The sequence below is a fragment of the Castor canadensis genome, chromosome 10 (genome assembly GCF_047511655.1).
Source record: "Castor canadensis chromosome 10, mCasCan1.hap1v2, whole genome shotgun sequence".
Lineage (NCBI taxonomy): Eukaryota > Metazoa > Chordata > Mammalia > Rodentia > Castoridae > Castor > Castor canadensis.
This window is the reverse complement of record NC_133395.1, coordinates 62,534,152-62,548,768: the sequence shown is the minus strand read 5'-3', so window position 1 is coordinate 62,548,768 and position 14,617 is coordinate 62,534,152. Positions and strand designations below refer to the sequence as shown.

Below are 14,617 nucleotides of genomic sequence, written 5' to 3'. Positions count from 1 at the left end.
GTCGTTTCTCTTGAAAACCCCCTGCTTTCCTTTAGCATCGGTTTCATGTTGCCTGGATGCTCTGTCATCTTGCTTTATCCTTTTAGGGAGCATGACTACCAGTAGTTTCCTAACAAAGGATGCATGCGTCTTTGCATGTCTGAAAAATGTCATTGTTCTCTCCTCATGGTCATGACCAAGTACTTTATACCATTTCCCCTGACAGCTGTGTCTTCTGTGTCTTAGAGTTCATACATTTTTTTCCTTTTTTTTTTTTTTGGCAGTGTTGGAGTTTGAACTCAGGGCTTTGCACTTGCTAGGCAGGTGTTCTACCATTTGATTCACACCCTAGCTCTTTTTGCTCTAGTTATTTTTCAAATAGGGTCTCAAGTTTTTATGTAGGCTGTCCTTGAACTGAGACCCTCCCAACATTTGCCTCCTGAGTAGCTGGGTCTATAGGCATGAACCACTGCACCTGACTTTGATTCATACTTTGGTTATAAAATTCTAGATTGGAAATAATTTTCCCTTAGGTGACTTTTGGTACTTTTTATTTTGAAATATTTTAGACTTCTAGAAAAGCAACAAAAATAGTGCAGAGTTCTATTTAATGCCTTTATCCAGCTTCCTTTCATCTTGTCATCTCACATAGCCCTAAGTGCAATTGTCAAAACCAGGAAACTAACTTTAGTATACTACTATTTACTGAACTACAGACTAGATTTCATCAGTGTTTCTAGTAATGTTGTTTCATTTTTCCAGGATCCTATTTATTTGTTGAGTCTTCTTAGTCTCCTCCAATCCAGGACAGGTCTTCAGTTATTCTTTGTCTTTAATGACCTTGACAATTTTGAAGAACACTGGTACTTATTCTGTGTTAGGATTTGTTTGTTGTTTTCCCCATAGCTACAGTGAGTTATGGATTTTTGCAAGAATACCACAGAGGTAATGTGCCCTTGTCAGTGTATCGTATGAGGGCTGCACGATATCAGTATGAACTATGATGCTAACCTTGGTCATGTGGCTACAGTGCTTTCTGCATTTCTCCAGACTGTAAAGTTACTATTTTTCTTTCTGCAATTAATAATTATAATTATTATTATAATTTGATTGTTGGACATACTTTTAAACTGTCTAAATATCCTGTTTATGCTCAAACTCTCCCCAAATAATCTTAGCATTGTTGATGCATCCTGCCTGCAACAATTACTACTGTAAAGTTCTAACAGTGGTTTTCTATTTCCCTCCTTTCTTTTGATTGACTCATTCAATTATTTAGTCATTCATTGATTGACTTATAGCAGCATTGACTCATTGATGCTTGTTGTATTGTATGAGTTATAGTATAATTTTATTGCTCAAATTGTCCTTAGAATTTCCATTACCTTTTAGGTTTCAGTGTTGTTGCTATTAAGAAATTTAATAACATTTGTTTTTCAATCTATTTTTCCAAAATTTCTTTGTGTTTACATTTTTCCACAAGAAAATACAAGTAGGAAAAGGAGGAAGGTACCAAGAAGCTAATAGAAAGCTACATGACCTTGGCTGGTGAGCCAGCTGTTTCACTGGGGGAACTTCAAATGTCATGGTCGTCATTCTGCTGGTCAGAATTCCTGGAGGTTCACTCCCAGTCCCCACCTGGAGTGTATAGGCCACATGCCACACGTGGTAGCTGAGTGGAAAGGGCTCCGAGCAGCTTTTCCAGTCATGTCATGAACGTTCCTCAGTTCTGTTCATGGTGTGTCACCCATCCTTAGCTGGGCAAGGCCTCCAGAGAAGAAACAAAGCAGAGGGGCAGTTGCCTATAAAATGGCAGGTGAAGAGAACTGAGGGTCTCTCTTTATATTGACTTTCCTCCAGTTCTGTTTTCAATCCCACTTTGCCACTCCTTGACCATCCAAGTCCCGAGATGTGGTGCCTAAATTCTGCACAGAGCACGTTCTCTAGAACCACACACCCACAGAGGTTCAAATGCTGCTGAGTGACCTGGAGTGATGTAATGAATCTCTGTAGAAACTTCTAGAGTTCGGGGACATTAGATAAGTCAATACACATTCAACTCTCAAACCAGTGTGTAGCACAGAGAAATGTTACACCACACACAGACACAACCCTCACCCCACCCCAGCACACATGGGTTTCCGCTTTCTCTGGTCTTGGAGCTCACTTTCCATCTTCCGTAAATTTATTGCCATTTGCAAATCTGCTACTCTCTCTCTCTCTCTCTCCTGCTCTTTGCTCTTAGGAATGTGTCTCTTTTCTTTTTCAATTCCATGATTGTGTCTCTGGTGAGGTTTGGGAAGAGAGTACATTTAAATGTATGTATCTATCTCACAACATTAAGACACACGTCTCAGGTCTTTCTTTCTTTGTCTCTAAGGGCCCCCTTAGGAGGTATATTCACACACTCTAGCCTGTCTTCCTGACAGAGCCCAGAGTGAATGTCCACACTCCTGAGTCATGTGTGGACCCAGCTCCTGGTGTCACCTACACACTTCCTGCCAAGTGCCCTCATGGGCCCACTGAGCAACTTGCCAGACCTGCTGAGTCATCCTGCCCTGAGAAGAAGGAAGGGCCTGGGTCACAGTGACACTTGTGTAACAGCCTCGTGACCAGACTGTGGCCAAACAAAACAACCACAGGCTTCTCCCACCGCTCAGACTCTGACCTGGGATCATCAGATTGGCCTGGGGGAGGTGATCCTATCTTTAGTAGTGTGGGAGGGGACCATTGCACCACTGCCACCAACTCACTTCAGGAGTTTGCACACTGGTTTAAAGGACCACAGATCATAATGAAGCAGGATGGATGGATGGATAGATAGGTAGATAGATGAGACAGGGAAATTAAAATTAATAAATATTAAAAGGGCCAGACTCAGCATAGAACTAAGAAGTAAAAAACTGAAAAACAAACAGCAGCAAGCTCCCCTCCCATCACCTCCTTTTAAATGTTCAGTCAGGAGGATAGGGAGACAGGGAGGGGCTGTCTGCAACTGCCTTTCTCTTGGGTTAAACTGCAGGGCATCTTGAAGGGACAGAAAGAAAATGAGAGGCATGTCTGGCAAAAGGAAGTCCCACAGGTCACCTATTGTCCTTGTGTTTTGGGTGGGTTAAATCTCACTTCCATGTTTTAGAATCATAAACAGTACTCATCTGAACCACCCCACAACTATGACAAGGATTAGGATGTATTTCCCCAGCTTACAAAGTATAAAGACCACAAATAAGAGCCACCCATCTTTTGATTTTTACTCCCATTTTCTGCATGGGGAGCAGAAAATGTTTTTCCCTTTCTTCCCATTTCTCTCTACTTTGTCTTGCTATACTAAAATAAATCCTTGCTAAAACTTTCACCTTGTGAAACTCTTCTTTTTGTGAGACACCTTGAAATGCTTTTCACATGTGCATCTCAAGTTCCTAATTTTATGTGGAAATTGGGAAACTGGAGGAATATCCCCCTCACTCCTCATCTTGTCACAAGACAAGTCAAAACTGCCTCCCAGGCAGCAGTGCCTTTCTCCTGCTGCCTCACCATGCTGAAATGACAAAGTGGACCACACCTAAGATGGGGACAGTTTAGTAATTAGGCATACCTTTTTTGCCCCCTGCCCCAGTTCTTCCTCTATTTAAACTTAGGCTCATGTCCCTACCCCAACGATGGGCTGCAATGCTTACTCTCCCTCTTTCCTCAGCATGCCTGTGCCATGTAATATATATCCTTTCTCTGTCCTTTGGTTACCACTACTTATCTCTTTTTTTGGCATATTGGGATGGACCTGATATGTGGAACCTTGAAGTTGGGCCTGTGGTCAGAACTCCAGTTACAGAAGCTGCTCTGGTTGGTTGTCCCTTGGACACCAGCCCTCCCTACTGAATTCTCATAGACTTTGTGCCATGAGTGATGGATGAGATAGGATAGATAGAGGAGGAGACAGGGCAATTATATCATTTTAATAGATATTAAAAGACATTTATTTTTAATAAAATATTAAAAGACTCAGACATTGAAACTGGAAAGTAAAGACTAAAAAGCCAGAACAACTAGTCACCCCTCCCATCTCCTTTTAGATGTTTAAGATACAAGAGCAGGGCTGTCTGCTTTCCAGGGCTGTCTGCATCCTTTTTGCTCTTGAAGATGTGGACAAGCTCCAAGGCTCCTTGGATGGTGGAAGAACAAAAAGGATGAAAGACATGTCTGGCAAATGGAAATCCTAAAGCACACCCTCTGTCCCTGGAATTTGAGTAGGCCTGGATGATGTCTCCCTGTTTAACACCCATCTTAGCCACCTAGATACAATACTGCAATGACCACATATATCCCTCCAGCTTAGAAAGTATAAGATTAAGAGATGAGGACCACCACTGTGAGTTCTCACTCCCATTTCCTGCATGGGGTTCTTCCCTTTTCCCCATTTTTATCCTGTCACACTAAATTCATTTCCTAATAAACTTTATTATTATTTTTATTACATTTTCTCATCTTGCCTGAATTCTTCTCTTGCCCGACACAAGAACTGAGGTATACAACAGCACTAAACTTTCCAGTAACATGCCTCATCTTTCCTTAACCCTTAACCTCCCACCCCACCCCCCCATTCCCCCATTCTCCCAGTCCCCATTCACCCTACCCCCATCTTCCCTGATTCCTGCCCTGGGAGGCCAAGCTCTAGTGGAGACACTGGGCCAAAAGAGGGGGTCGTGGAGGATAAACCAGCATAGTAGTTTCCCAGCCTAAAGGGGCACTCCTTGCCAGCCAGTTCTATGGCTCCCCAGTCTGTTCTTGGCCCATTCACCAGCCTAAGGAAGGTGGTAGGACCCCACAGAGGTCCTGGCTGTGCAAGAAATGACACCTGTCTGGCCCACATTCATGAGGGCCTTAGGCAAAGTGAAATTAAAATACCTACGAATTAGCATAAATGCATGTGCAAAGTGCTCCATGTTGTATGAAAAGGCCTTGTCAAACAAACCTGTGGCTCTCCCTAATGCACTAATGCATTAGGTGGGTTTTTTCCCACCACTTGTCCTTTTTTTTTTTTTTTTTTTGAGAGTTCCACTTGTCTTTAAGATAAATCAAAGTCCCTTGAAACAAAAGCTCTCTCTTGTTTTCCTCACCTTCCTTCAGTCCACCTGGCAGGGACCACCACAGCTTTCTGAGGTAACTTCCCCTCACCTTTAATAAACTTTGTTATCACTTTACTACAGCAACATGTCCTGCCTGGATTCTTTCCACACAGAAAATCTTCTGACCAGAGTTTCTAGAGTCCACCCATCTGATAACAGAAGGATGGAGACCAAAGGCTAAAGGTCCAGCATTGTTCTTGGACTCTGCTCTCCCACCCCATCCCACCTCTTTTACTAACCCTATCATCCTCTTTCCTCCAAAACAAGTTGGGTTCTAGAGAGTTCCAAGGGTAAGGGAAGGGATCTGCAAGAAAAGCCTGGGCCCCCAGAGTCTATGTTTCATTTCCTTTTTTTTTTTATTTTTATTTTGGTGGTATGGGATTTGAACTCACTGCCTCATGTTTGATAGGCAGGCGCTCTACCATTTGAGCCATTCTGCCAGCTTCATTTTCATTTTTAACTTGTTTTAGTGGGACTTAATATTGGTCCCTGGGTCAATGCTAGAAGTTCAGGAGCAAGGACTTGCTTTGTATCTCCTTTCTCCATTTGTCTCTTGTACATAGCTGGGTTAATTGCACATAGTATGTTCTCAAGAAATGCAGGTTGGCAAAATGAATCTATTATCTCACTTAATTCTCATAAGAACCTGTCAGTTACCTCCTACAATCATTCCCATTCTGCAAATAAGGCAGCCAGAGCTTAGGTGGGTTAAATAATCTGCCCAAGGGTATCAGTTGATGAAGGGCAGAGCTGGTGTTCTACTCAATTCTGATGGACTACAAGCCAGACTCTGAGCCAACACACTCACATGCAATCAAGCACCGAGTGAGCAGAGGATAAGGTTGCATATTCCTCTCGGAGCTGATCTGCTGGTGAAAGGATTTTCATAACCTTGAAAGTCTTTATATACATTTCTTTACATTCTTTATATTTTCCCTCCAGGTTAAGCTACACTTTACCTCACATGAAGCTGAAATTTGTAGAATTCTAAGAAAAGATAAAATAAAAATTGCAAAATGACATGATGTCATGTTAATGAGAGAGCATTTATAATCATGATATTTCCTTTTTATTTGAAGAATTGGAAGTGCTTTTATGAGAATTAATTTAGGTTTGCAATTTCATGCTTGGAGTAGCCTGCAAAAATATCCATGCCCCACCCCCCTGTGTATGGAGAGGAGGGAGGAAGTCAGAGGATTTGTTATCAGGATTTAGCTCAGGATATGAGACAGAGGGAGAATTGTAAATACACATAATTTGGAGCTGCATAGCCAAATTTCCTTGGGGTGAACCTGTCAGAGGTGTGGAAATCAAGACACTGAGGTGAAAATAAATACTCCTTTTTGTCCTTTCTTAAAATTGTTTTGTTTTTCCTGAGCTGCTGCTTTTATGAGCTGTGCAAGAAGAAAATTCGAGGTCAGCCTTCACTGCGCTGTGAAATCCTTCCCTGGCTTCAGGGGCAGCTGTCACGGGGCACTCGTGATCTTGCTGGTCATGCTGACCACATGCTCATCCTTCCTAATTAAGTGCCCTCCAAAAACCACCTCATTTTCCTTTGTTCACTGGGATACATTTGGGCCGAGTACCCTTTATTTCCCCCATACTTTTCCTGATTAGGAAAATGGTGTAACTAAAAGCTCACAGAAGCGAGCGATGGGGCCAGGAGGAAAGTATAATGAAAACAAATCTCCTGTCAATCCAGCAGGCGTCTCCACAAAGGAGACAGAGAAAGTTGTTTTGTTACTGAGTAGACATGCAACCATCGTAAACCTCCCATCTCCCTGAGAGACTGCAATGACAGACGGCACACAGTGACATTAGTCCCGAAGCAAGAGGGCCTGACGAAACCATTTGTCACACACAGTTCACCCTAGCCTCACCTGGTAAATGAGGTCACCATCCATGTGAGCTAATTGGCTTCACCTAAAGAAAAACAAACGTCTGCTGTCTTTAGGATGAGGGTAGGAGGGGAAGAGGGTGGTTTTGCAGCTTAAAGCAAGGTTAGGCTTCTGCCTTCTCACTAAAGCTGGGAGACCCCATCTGCCTGACTTGATGATTTCATCGTGGTCCTTGAAAAACACATCCCTGAGTCCCAAAGATTTTATTATTTATTTAGCTTTTAAAACCATTTATATAAATCTCAAAGAGCCAGAGGAAAGAACTTAAAGTTACAAGTCTCCTAAACTAAATGTGGAAGTGAAGTCTCTTATTTTTAACAGGGAGAATTCTCTCTCTCTCTCTCTCTCTCTCTCTCTCTCTCTCTCTCTCTCTCTCTCTAAAGCATGCAGGCCAAGCTTCCTGGAGAGGTGGGATCTGAGGGTTCTTAAATAACGTGTAGGATTTGAACAGAAGGTACAGATAGGAAAGGAAGCTAAGCCTCCAAAAGAGCAAGCATAATATGAGACTTCCTAAAGTTGTGTGCCTCAGAGGACTGCTCCCACTGCCATGGGCATATGAGAACTGCCCGTTGGAAATGGAAGCTTGACAGGCCAGAGTACATGCACAGGGGACATCAGAAATCCCAGGAGGCCACACAGGGACATGCCCTGTGGGATTCCGATGATCACTGGAGGCTGATGTTTCAGAAACCAGTGAGTAGAAGACTGGCAGAGCTGCCCTTGGACTCTGAACCCACCTTCTATCCAGATAATGGTATAGTTAACATCCTAGAACCCATAACTGGGTAATTCTGTGAGAGCATTTGTTGTTCAATCCCTCCAAGCAGGAGGCAGACCAGCAAGGAGTTAGTTAAGGTTGGCGTGAACTGGGCATGGTTATTATGAAGTATCTTCTCTGAGAGGGATGATGGAAGAAGAACTCCCTGGGATTATTAAGACCAACTTTAAGGACTGTGGCTTCAGGCAAAGACTCAGAGCTCCCCACTGGCCCAGTTATTCAGTCTGTCTGGTCCTGTGAACAAACACACACTTGAGAAAAGGCTGTCACATCCTGGGGTCAGAGGAGATTGACTGAAGGAGGGGGATTGTCATTTTTAGCAACATGGTGGATGACTTTGCCATTGGGAAGTCAGGGAAATGTTCTGCAAAGTGTAACAACAAAAAAAGATTTTTAAAAACATATGCTGCCTTTGAATAAAAGAAAAGCATACCCTCAGTGACAGAAATGAAGAGAGAACCCACAGCGAAAGCAGTAAGTGTGAGCTAGAAGCCAGGACCCCCTGGAGATTCTAGAGAAGCCAAACTGAAGCCTGGGGCTGAGCTTATGGCACCTGTGTGGTTCTGTGGGAACCAGAGTTGTGGCCTTAGAGGAGAGAAGATGTTGTCTGTCTTGTGTTATGGAAACAAAGAAAAATCACCTGTCAGAAATGGCCTCTCTACTACCTGTGTGTTAAAGGGGTTGAGGGTCCAGATTTATACTCCCTGGAGCCCAAGCAGGGAAACTAACATCATATTTGGTCTAAAATTGAAATCTCTCCTAATGTGAAACTTTGAAGACATTGTCACAACCCAGGGCTCACTTTATAGACAGTGTCACAACACAGGAAAAACAAATCCTACTGTCATTATAAGAAGTGACACGTCAGCCTGGTGCCAGTAGCCTGTAATTCTTGCCACCTGTTAAGGTGGGGAGGATCATAATTTGAGAACACCCAGGGCAAATAGCTCAAAAGACCCCATCTCCAAAAATAACCAGAGCAAAGTGGACTGAAGGGATGGCTCAAGTGGTAGAGTGCCTGCTTTGCACCTGAGTTCAAGCTCCAGTCCCACAAAGGGCAAAATAAATAAATAAATAAAAAGAACTAGATCTATGAAGCTAATAGTAGAAGGTTAAGAATCTGCATAGAGGGACTTGGATGTCAGAGGTTAGGAAGGCATCAGGGCCAATTTATGTTGTTACTCCTGAGAGGAGCAGAACCATCACCAGGAGCTGATCCTAATGCAAGATAGGAGGAACTACCCAACCGCTTGCTGTAGAACAGGTGCCAAATGTAAGCTCCTTGCCATTAAGAACCTCAAATTACACAATGTGCTCTATGGTTGAAGAGGGGTAAGACCAGATCAGTGATTCTTAACTCTTGGGAATCATAGATGTCTTTGAAAGTCTGACCAAAGTTATGGATCTTCTTCCCTGGAAAAAATGTCCCAAAGCATAACATTTTGTACATCAGTTCAGGAGCTCCATGGATTGAAGGTAACAATCACCTGAAAACCCTCCTAGGGTCAACTTTTGATTTTACCATCATCAGCCATGAGGGAGAAGGCATTTCTGCCCTCCGTGTCTTCAGAATTCACAACTCAACTGAAACGCCTGGTTTACACCTAAACGTTCTGTGTCTTTTGCCACACATTATTTACTCTACACAAATTATTTGATTAGGTAAATGAAGTAATTGATCTGATTTTCTTTTCTTTTTTTTTTTACACAGGGTCCTGTTGTAGGCTGGTCTTGAGCTCATCATCCCCCACCTCAGCCTCCCAAGTGCTGGGATTTCAGGTATTCGCCCCCAAGTGCTTGATATGATCTTTAAGGTAAGGCATGTGCTACAAGGAGGAGAAAAGGGGAGGAAAACGGAAAGTAAATGAAGGGGTTTTTTTGTTTTGTTTTGTGTGTGTGTGTGTGTGTGTGTGTGTGTGTGGTGGTTGTTGTACTGGGGCTTAAACTCAGAACCTCACACTTAGCTAGGCAGGTTCTCTACCACTTGAGCCACTCCACTAGCCCTAAATGAAGGGTTTTTGAAAAAAGAGCAATAAGGATGACAAAAGTAGAGAAGGGTTATTCAGAGTCAGATAGGAGGGTAAATTTTGGAAGGCTTTAACTCTCAGCCCCTTGCCCAGGTTGAGAACCCCAGTGAACTTTTAAACTGAAAAAATTTGGAAGTGATAAGGGCATATACCCCAAGACTTCCAGGGAAAATCATTCATAATCATGGTGACCATGGCCAGATGATAATCAAATTTGACATTGAAGTTTCTTTCCCTTTGTGAACTCAGATCTCGATTTATTATAACCACTTGTTGCTCAATTCACACTTGGTAATAAACTACTAAATGAACTATGCTGAGGATTTTTTCCTTAGATTATCATTATTCAAAGAATAGTTGATTTTGAATGTAAACACTATTGAAAATAAATTCCAAAAAGAAAACTATCCTGTCCAAGAATAGAAGGATTTCTTGTTGGATAAACCAAGCTGAAGTTTCTCCACAATCAGCTGGTTCTTCCAGTTCAGACTAACAAGGATAAACTGCTCTGTCCGGCTCAGGAATTCTTCCTCTCCCTGCCCCACCTGTGCTCACCTGGCCACACAGGTGGCTGTGGAACTTCAGCGGGATTTCAGCAGGCTCTGCAGACTCTGCAGAGCCTCGGCCAGCCCCTGGCCAGTGAGGGCACTGCAGCCCCGGAGCTCCCAGCAGTGATCCTGGACTCTCTCCAGGCCCAGCCTGCATCTGATGTCAAACAGCGGAAGAGCATCAGGAGCATCCTGCTTGTTGGCCAGTACCAACAAAGGGACACTGGCCATGTTGGGGTCGTTCAGGACTTCCATGAGTTCAGTCACAGCCTCGGGCAGGCGAGCTTCATCTGTGCTGTCCAGCACATACACGAGGATGTCCGTGCCTTCCAGATAATCCTTCCAGGTGGCCCTGAGTTGGGTCTGTCCCCCGACATCCCAAAGAGTCAGGGACATTTGCCCAGGACCTTTAAGAGGCTCCACGTTGAAACCAACAGTGGGCAGGGTCTCCACCTGTTGGTGGCCCTTCAGTTTGTACAGGATCGTAGTCTTGCCTGCTGAATCAAGGCCCATCATCACCACCTGGGCCTTGTGACTCCTGGAATTCACAGAACCCATGGTGGCCACTGCTAAATCCTAGGGGAGAAAGGCCAGTGCCATTCCTATTCTTTTCTGAAGTAATGCAAACTCATGCAGGCCTGGGGAGGAGCTGCTACTTCAAAATAGTTCAAGTCTTCAAAGGGTCAGGTTTCAAACATAGGCTGGGCTTCTAATGGTCCAGGAAGTGAAGGAGTATAAGTCACCACCAGCTGACAGATCTCTGGGGCCCACCTCAGGGAAGAGTATGGGACCTCCTGTAAAACACAGAAGGTGGGCTCATGTTCCTTAGTTAAGGCAAAGAGGTAAGATGAAGTTCTACTTAGACAGACCTAACCTAGTTCACAGATATTACAGAAAATTCTCTTCAGTTCTTGCTTGTCTATGGTCTCTGACCTTTGTTTGCATCCTAAAAACCTAAACCCAGAAGTGTCAGCTACATTGGTTGTACAAAGAGTGAAGAGGCCATGTGAGTTCCTGCTGGGAACGTGGGCCATTCCCACAGGACAAGGACACTCTCCTGTCCATAGTAGCCATTTATAAACACTGTTGACTGGGGACAAGTTTATGAACCAGAGCCAAGTGTTTTCTTCCACTGTCTTACTGAGGTCAATGTTCTCTAGAACATGCTGAGTGTTTTTAAGAACCCCAATTTTTAAGACATAAGACCTGTCCCCAACTTAGGAGAAACCCAAGTAGGACAGGAAAGGGGACAGCTCACTTCCAGAAGTATGTATCCTGAACTGTGCCCCTGGAGGAAAATAAAGCTATGTTCACTTTGCCAACGTAGAAAAGTAAAAATTTAAATTACCTCTGAGGGCCGGAGCGTTCTTCCTCTGGGGCTGTCCTCTGCCGTTGGCTTGGCTGCTTTCTGCTTGACAGGCACATCCCAAGAGTGAGAAATAAAGGAAGTTCTGTGGCTGTTGCAATTTCTCCTTTTTCTGCTTCCTTTTCCCAGGTGGTTGGGGGCGGGACATCTTCCTCCTGGGGACTTGCCTCAGAGATGTTCTCATCAGTTCTTGGTGTAGGCAGACCCTACACCAACTCCCATTTCTCAGAAACCCAGCCTTTACGCGGGAAGGGGAGTGTGCAAGCTCAGAGCTGTGCCCAGCCCTGGCTGCCTTCTGTTGCTCTTCCTCTTACAACCCTGTGATCTCCTCCCTTCAGAATTCTCAAAGACAGACCTTCTTCCAGCACATGCATTAAGTGTTTTTCTGGGTCCTGGAGGTTCTTCTATCTGCTTGAAATTGGGAAAGTTGTCAGAATCAAAATGGAGTCACTTTTGTCACTCCATTTTAACAATACTTAAAAAAAAAAAAGTAAATAAATGAAGGAGGGGATTTCATATGTCTATCCCTCATAAGAATTATTCACAAAATGCTAGGTGCCAGTGGCTCACACCTGTAATCTTTGCTACGTGGGAGACTGAGATGGGGAGGATGGCAGTTTAAGGCCAGCCCAGGGAAATTGTTCATGAGACCTCATCTCCAAAATAACCAGAGCAAAATGGACTGGAGGTGTGGCTCAAGCCGTAGAGTGTGAAACTCTTAAGTTCAAACCCCAGTCCCATCAAAAAAAAAAAAACAAACAAAAAAAAACCAACCAAAACCAGGGCTGGTAGAGTGGTCTAAATGGTAGAGTGCCTGCCTAGCAAGCCCAGCAGGCCTGAGGCCCTGAGTTCAAGCCCCAGTAACGCCAAAAAAACCGCCAAAAATTTCCCTTTGAACCAAGAATGGTGGTACATGTCTGTAATCCCAGCACTTAGGAGGTAGAGACAGGAGGATCACAAGTTCAAGGCTAGTCTGGTCTACATAACAAGACCCTGTCTCAAAAACAAAACAAAACAAAAAACCCTACAAATAAATAAATAATAAAGTACTTCTCCTTGCTTCCACCCACATATTCCCATTGCAATGCTCTGCTATTCCCAAATAAATATCATTAGACTTTGGAAACTCTCTCTCTGGCTATTATTTAGATTGACAGAATCGTATGTGCTTTAAAACACTGTGTCAGTATGATTAAACACTACAATATATATGCATATATATATGGTGAAGGTAGCTATAGAAATTAAAAAATTGTGTTAATATGATGGAACTATATAAGCAATTAAAGGTATTGCTTTTTTTTTCCTTGAGTGGCATTATTATGGTTTTTCCACTTAAAAAAAACCTCCAGAAAAACATTTATATATATGGTAAGTCAGAGCCATTGTGAAAAAAGGGACAATTTTCCTGGCCTCCAACCCTGAGAAGTCAAGGCACCACATGGGCAGCCTGTGTATGAGGCACCTGGAATGCCTTTATGGCACTGACCTTGGGATCATAGACAGATTCCGCCCTCTAGAGGAATTCAGGGGAAGAACTGGGAGCACTGCTGGGGAACTCGGGTTCCCCCAGACATAAAGGTCTTTCTTGAGGGCCAAGGTAGTGTGTTACCTGGACAGGATGAGAGCCAAGGAAAGTGGTGGTTACTTGACTTTGACCCCAGTTGTACCCCAATGTCCTTGTGCCTGTTACTCTGTAGACTTAGGTGTCAATCCCTTCAGCCCTCAGCTCAACAAGGAAAGAAGCTTTTCATTAAGCACTCCTACGTGGGACCTATTTCCCTGGGATGAGGGAGGGGGAACAGACAGAGCAGAGAGCAGCTACAGGTGGGCTTTTTTTGTGTGTGTGTGGTGGGACTACAGTTTGAACGCAGGGCCCATGCTTGCTAGGCAGGCGCTCTACCACTTGTATTGGATGTTTTTGAGATACAGTCTCTCAAACTATTTGCCTGGGCTGGCTTCAAACCTCAATGCTCCTGATCTCTGCCTCCTGAGTAGCTAGGATTATAGATGTGAGCCATCAGTGCCTGGCTAGGGCTTTGGTTTTAAACCATCAGGGGCCATGTTCCTGGATTTCTCTTACTTTCTCTCATTTCCTTTCTTTATAAAATGGGGTTGGTGCCTTACTTAATGGGGGATTAATAATTTAATGTAGTCATGTACTTAGTTCAAATCTTGACACTAGTCCCAGGCTCATACTATTCAAAAAAGAAAGGAGAGGGCTTGGCAGAGTGGCTCAAGTGGTAGAGAACCTGCCTAGCAAGCATAAGGCCCTGAGTTCAAACCCCAGTGCCACCAGTAAATAAATAAATGAAAAAGAAGGAAAAGAAAACCATCAAAAATCATGGTGTGATTAGAGAAAGTGCTCGTGATCTATGTGGAGCCCCAGCACCTGTGTGGACCTGTGACTGCAAAGGTCACAAGGAGACCTTTCAGGAGAGATTAGGGTCTCTGCACCTCCATTGACCCAGACAGAAGGATCCCCAAGAGGTCCGTGAGTAGATCCTCATGGTCCAGAGTATGAGTCTGGAAATACACTTCTCCCAGTTCTCACACTCATATAGTTAGAACTTAAGGATCAAGGCACACTCACCTCAATCCCTCAAACAATATAGAAGTGAAAATGTTAGTTATCACATTTCTTTTCCTTCTTTTTTTGGGGGGTTTGAGCTCAGGGCTTTGTTACAAAGCAGGCACTCTACCACTTGAGCCACACCTCCAGTCCATTTTGCTCTGGTTATTTTGGAGTTAGGGTCTCACCAACATTTTGCAGGCCTCAAATCACAATCCTCCCCATCTCAGTCTCCTAAGTAGCTAGGATTACAGGCGTGAGTCACCAGCTCAGTTATCACATTTCTAACGAGATCTCACTGGTCCACGATCTGGGACCAGTGTTCA

General features: G+C 43.8%; 1 protein-coding gene across 2 annotated transcripts; it reads right to left on the bottom strand.

Annotated features, from left to right (window-relative positions):
* Positions 1-9,675: 9,675 nt before the first annotated feature.
* Positions 9,676-11,859, bottom strand: Arl11 (ARF like GTPase 11). 2 transcript variants are annotated; one of them, XM_020170897.2, is made up of 2 exons: positions 11,702-11,859; positions 9,676-11,147 (listed from the first exon to the last, which is right to left on the bottom strand). In XM_020170897.2, the coding sequence occupies exon 2, from the start codon at positions 10,909-10,911 to the stop codon at positions 10,387-10,389; it is 525 nt and encodes a 174-aa protein (XP_020026486.1). In that variant the 5' UTR covers positions 10,912-11,147; positions 11,702-11,859; the 3' UTR covers positions 9,676-10,386. The 2 variants fall into 2 exon arrangements, with proteins under 2 accessions (XP_020026486.1, XP_073899535.1); XM_074043434.1 differs by having other exon boundaries at positions 9,676-10,929; positions 11,702-11,802.
* Between the last annotated feature and the right edge of the window lie 2,758 nt (positions 11,860-14,617).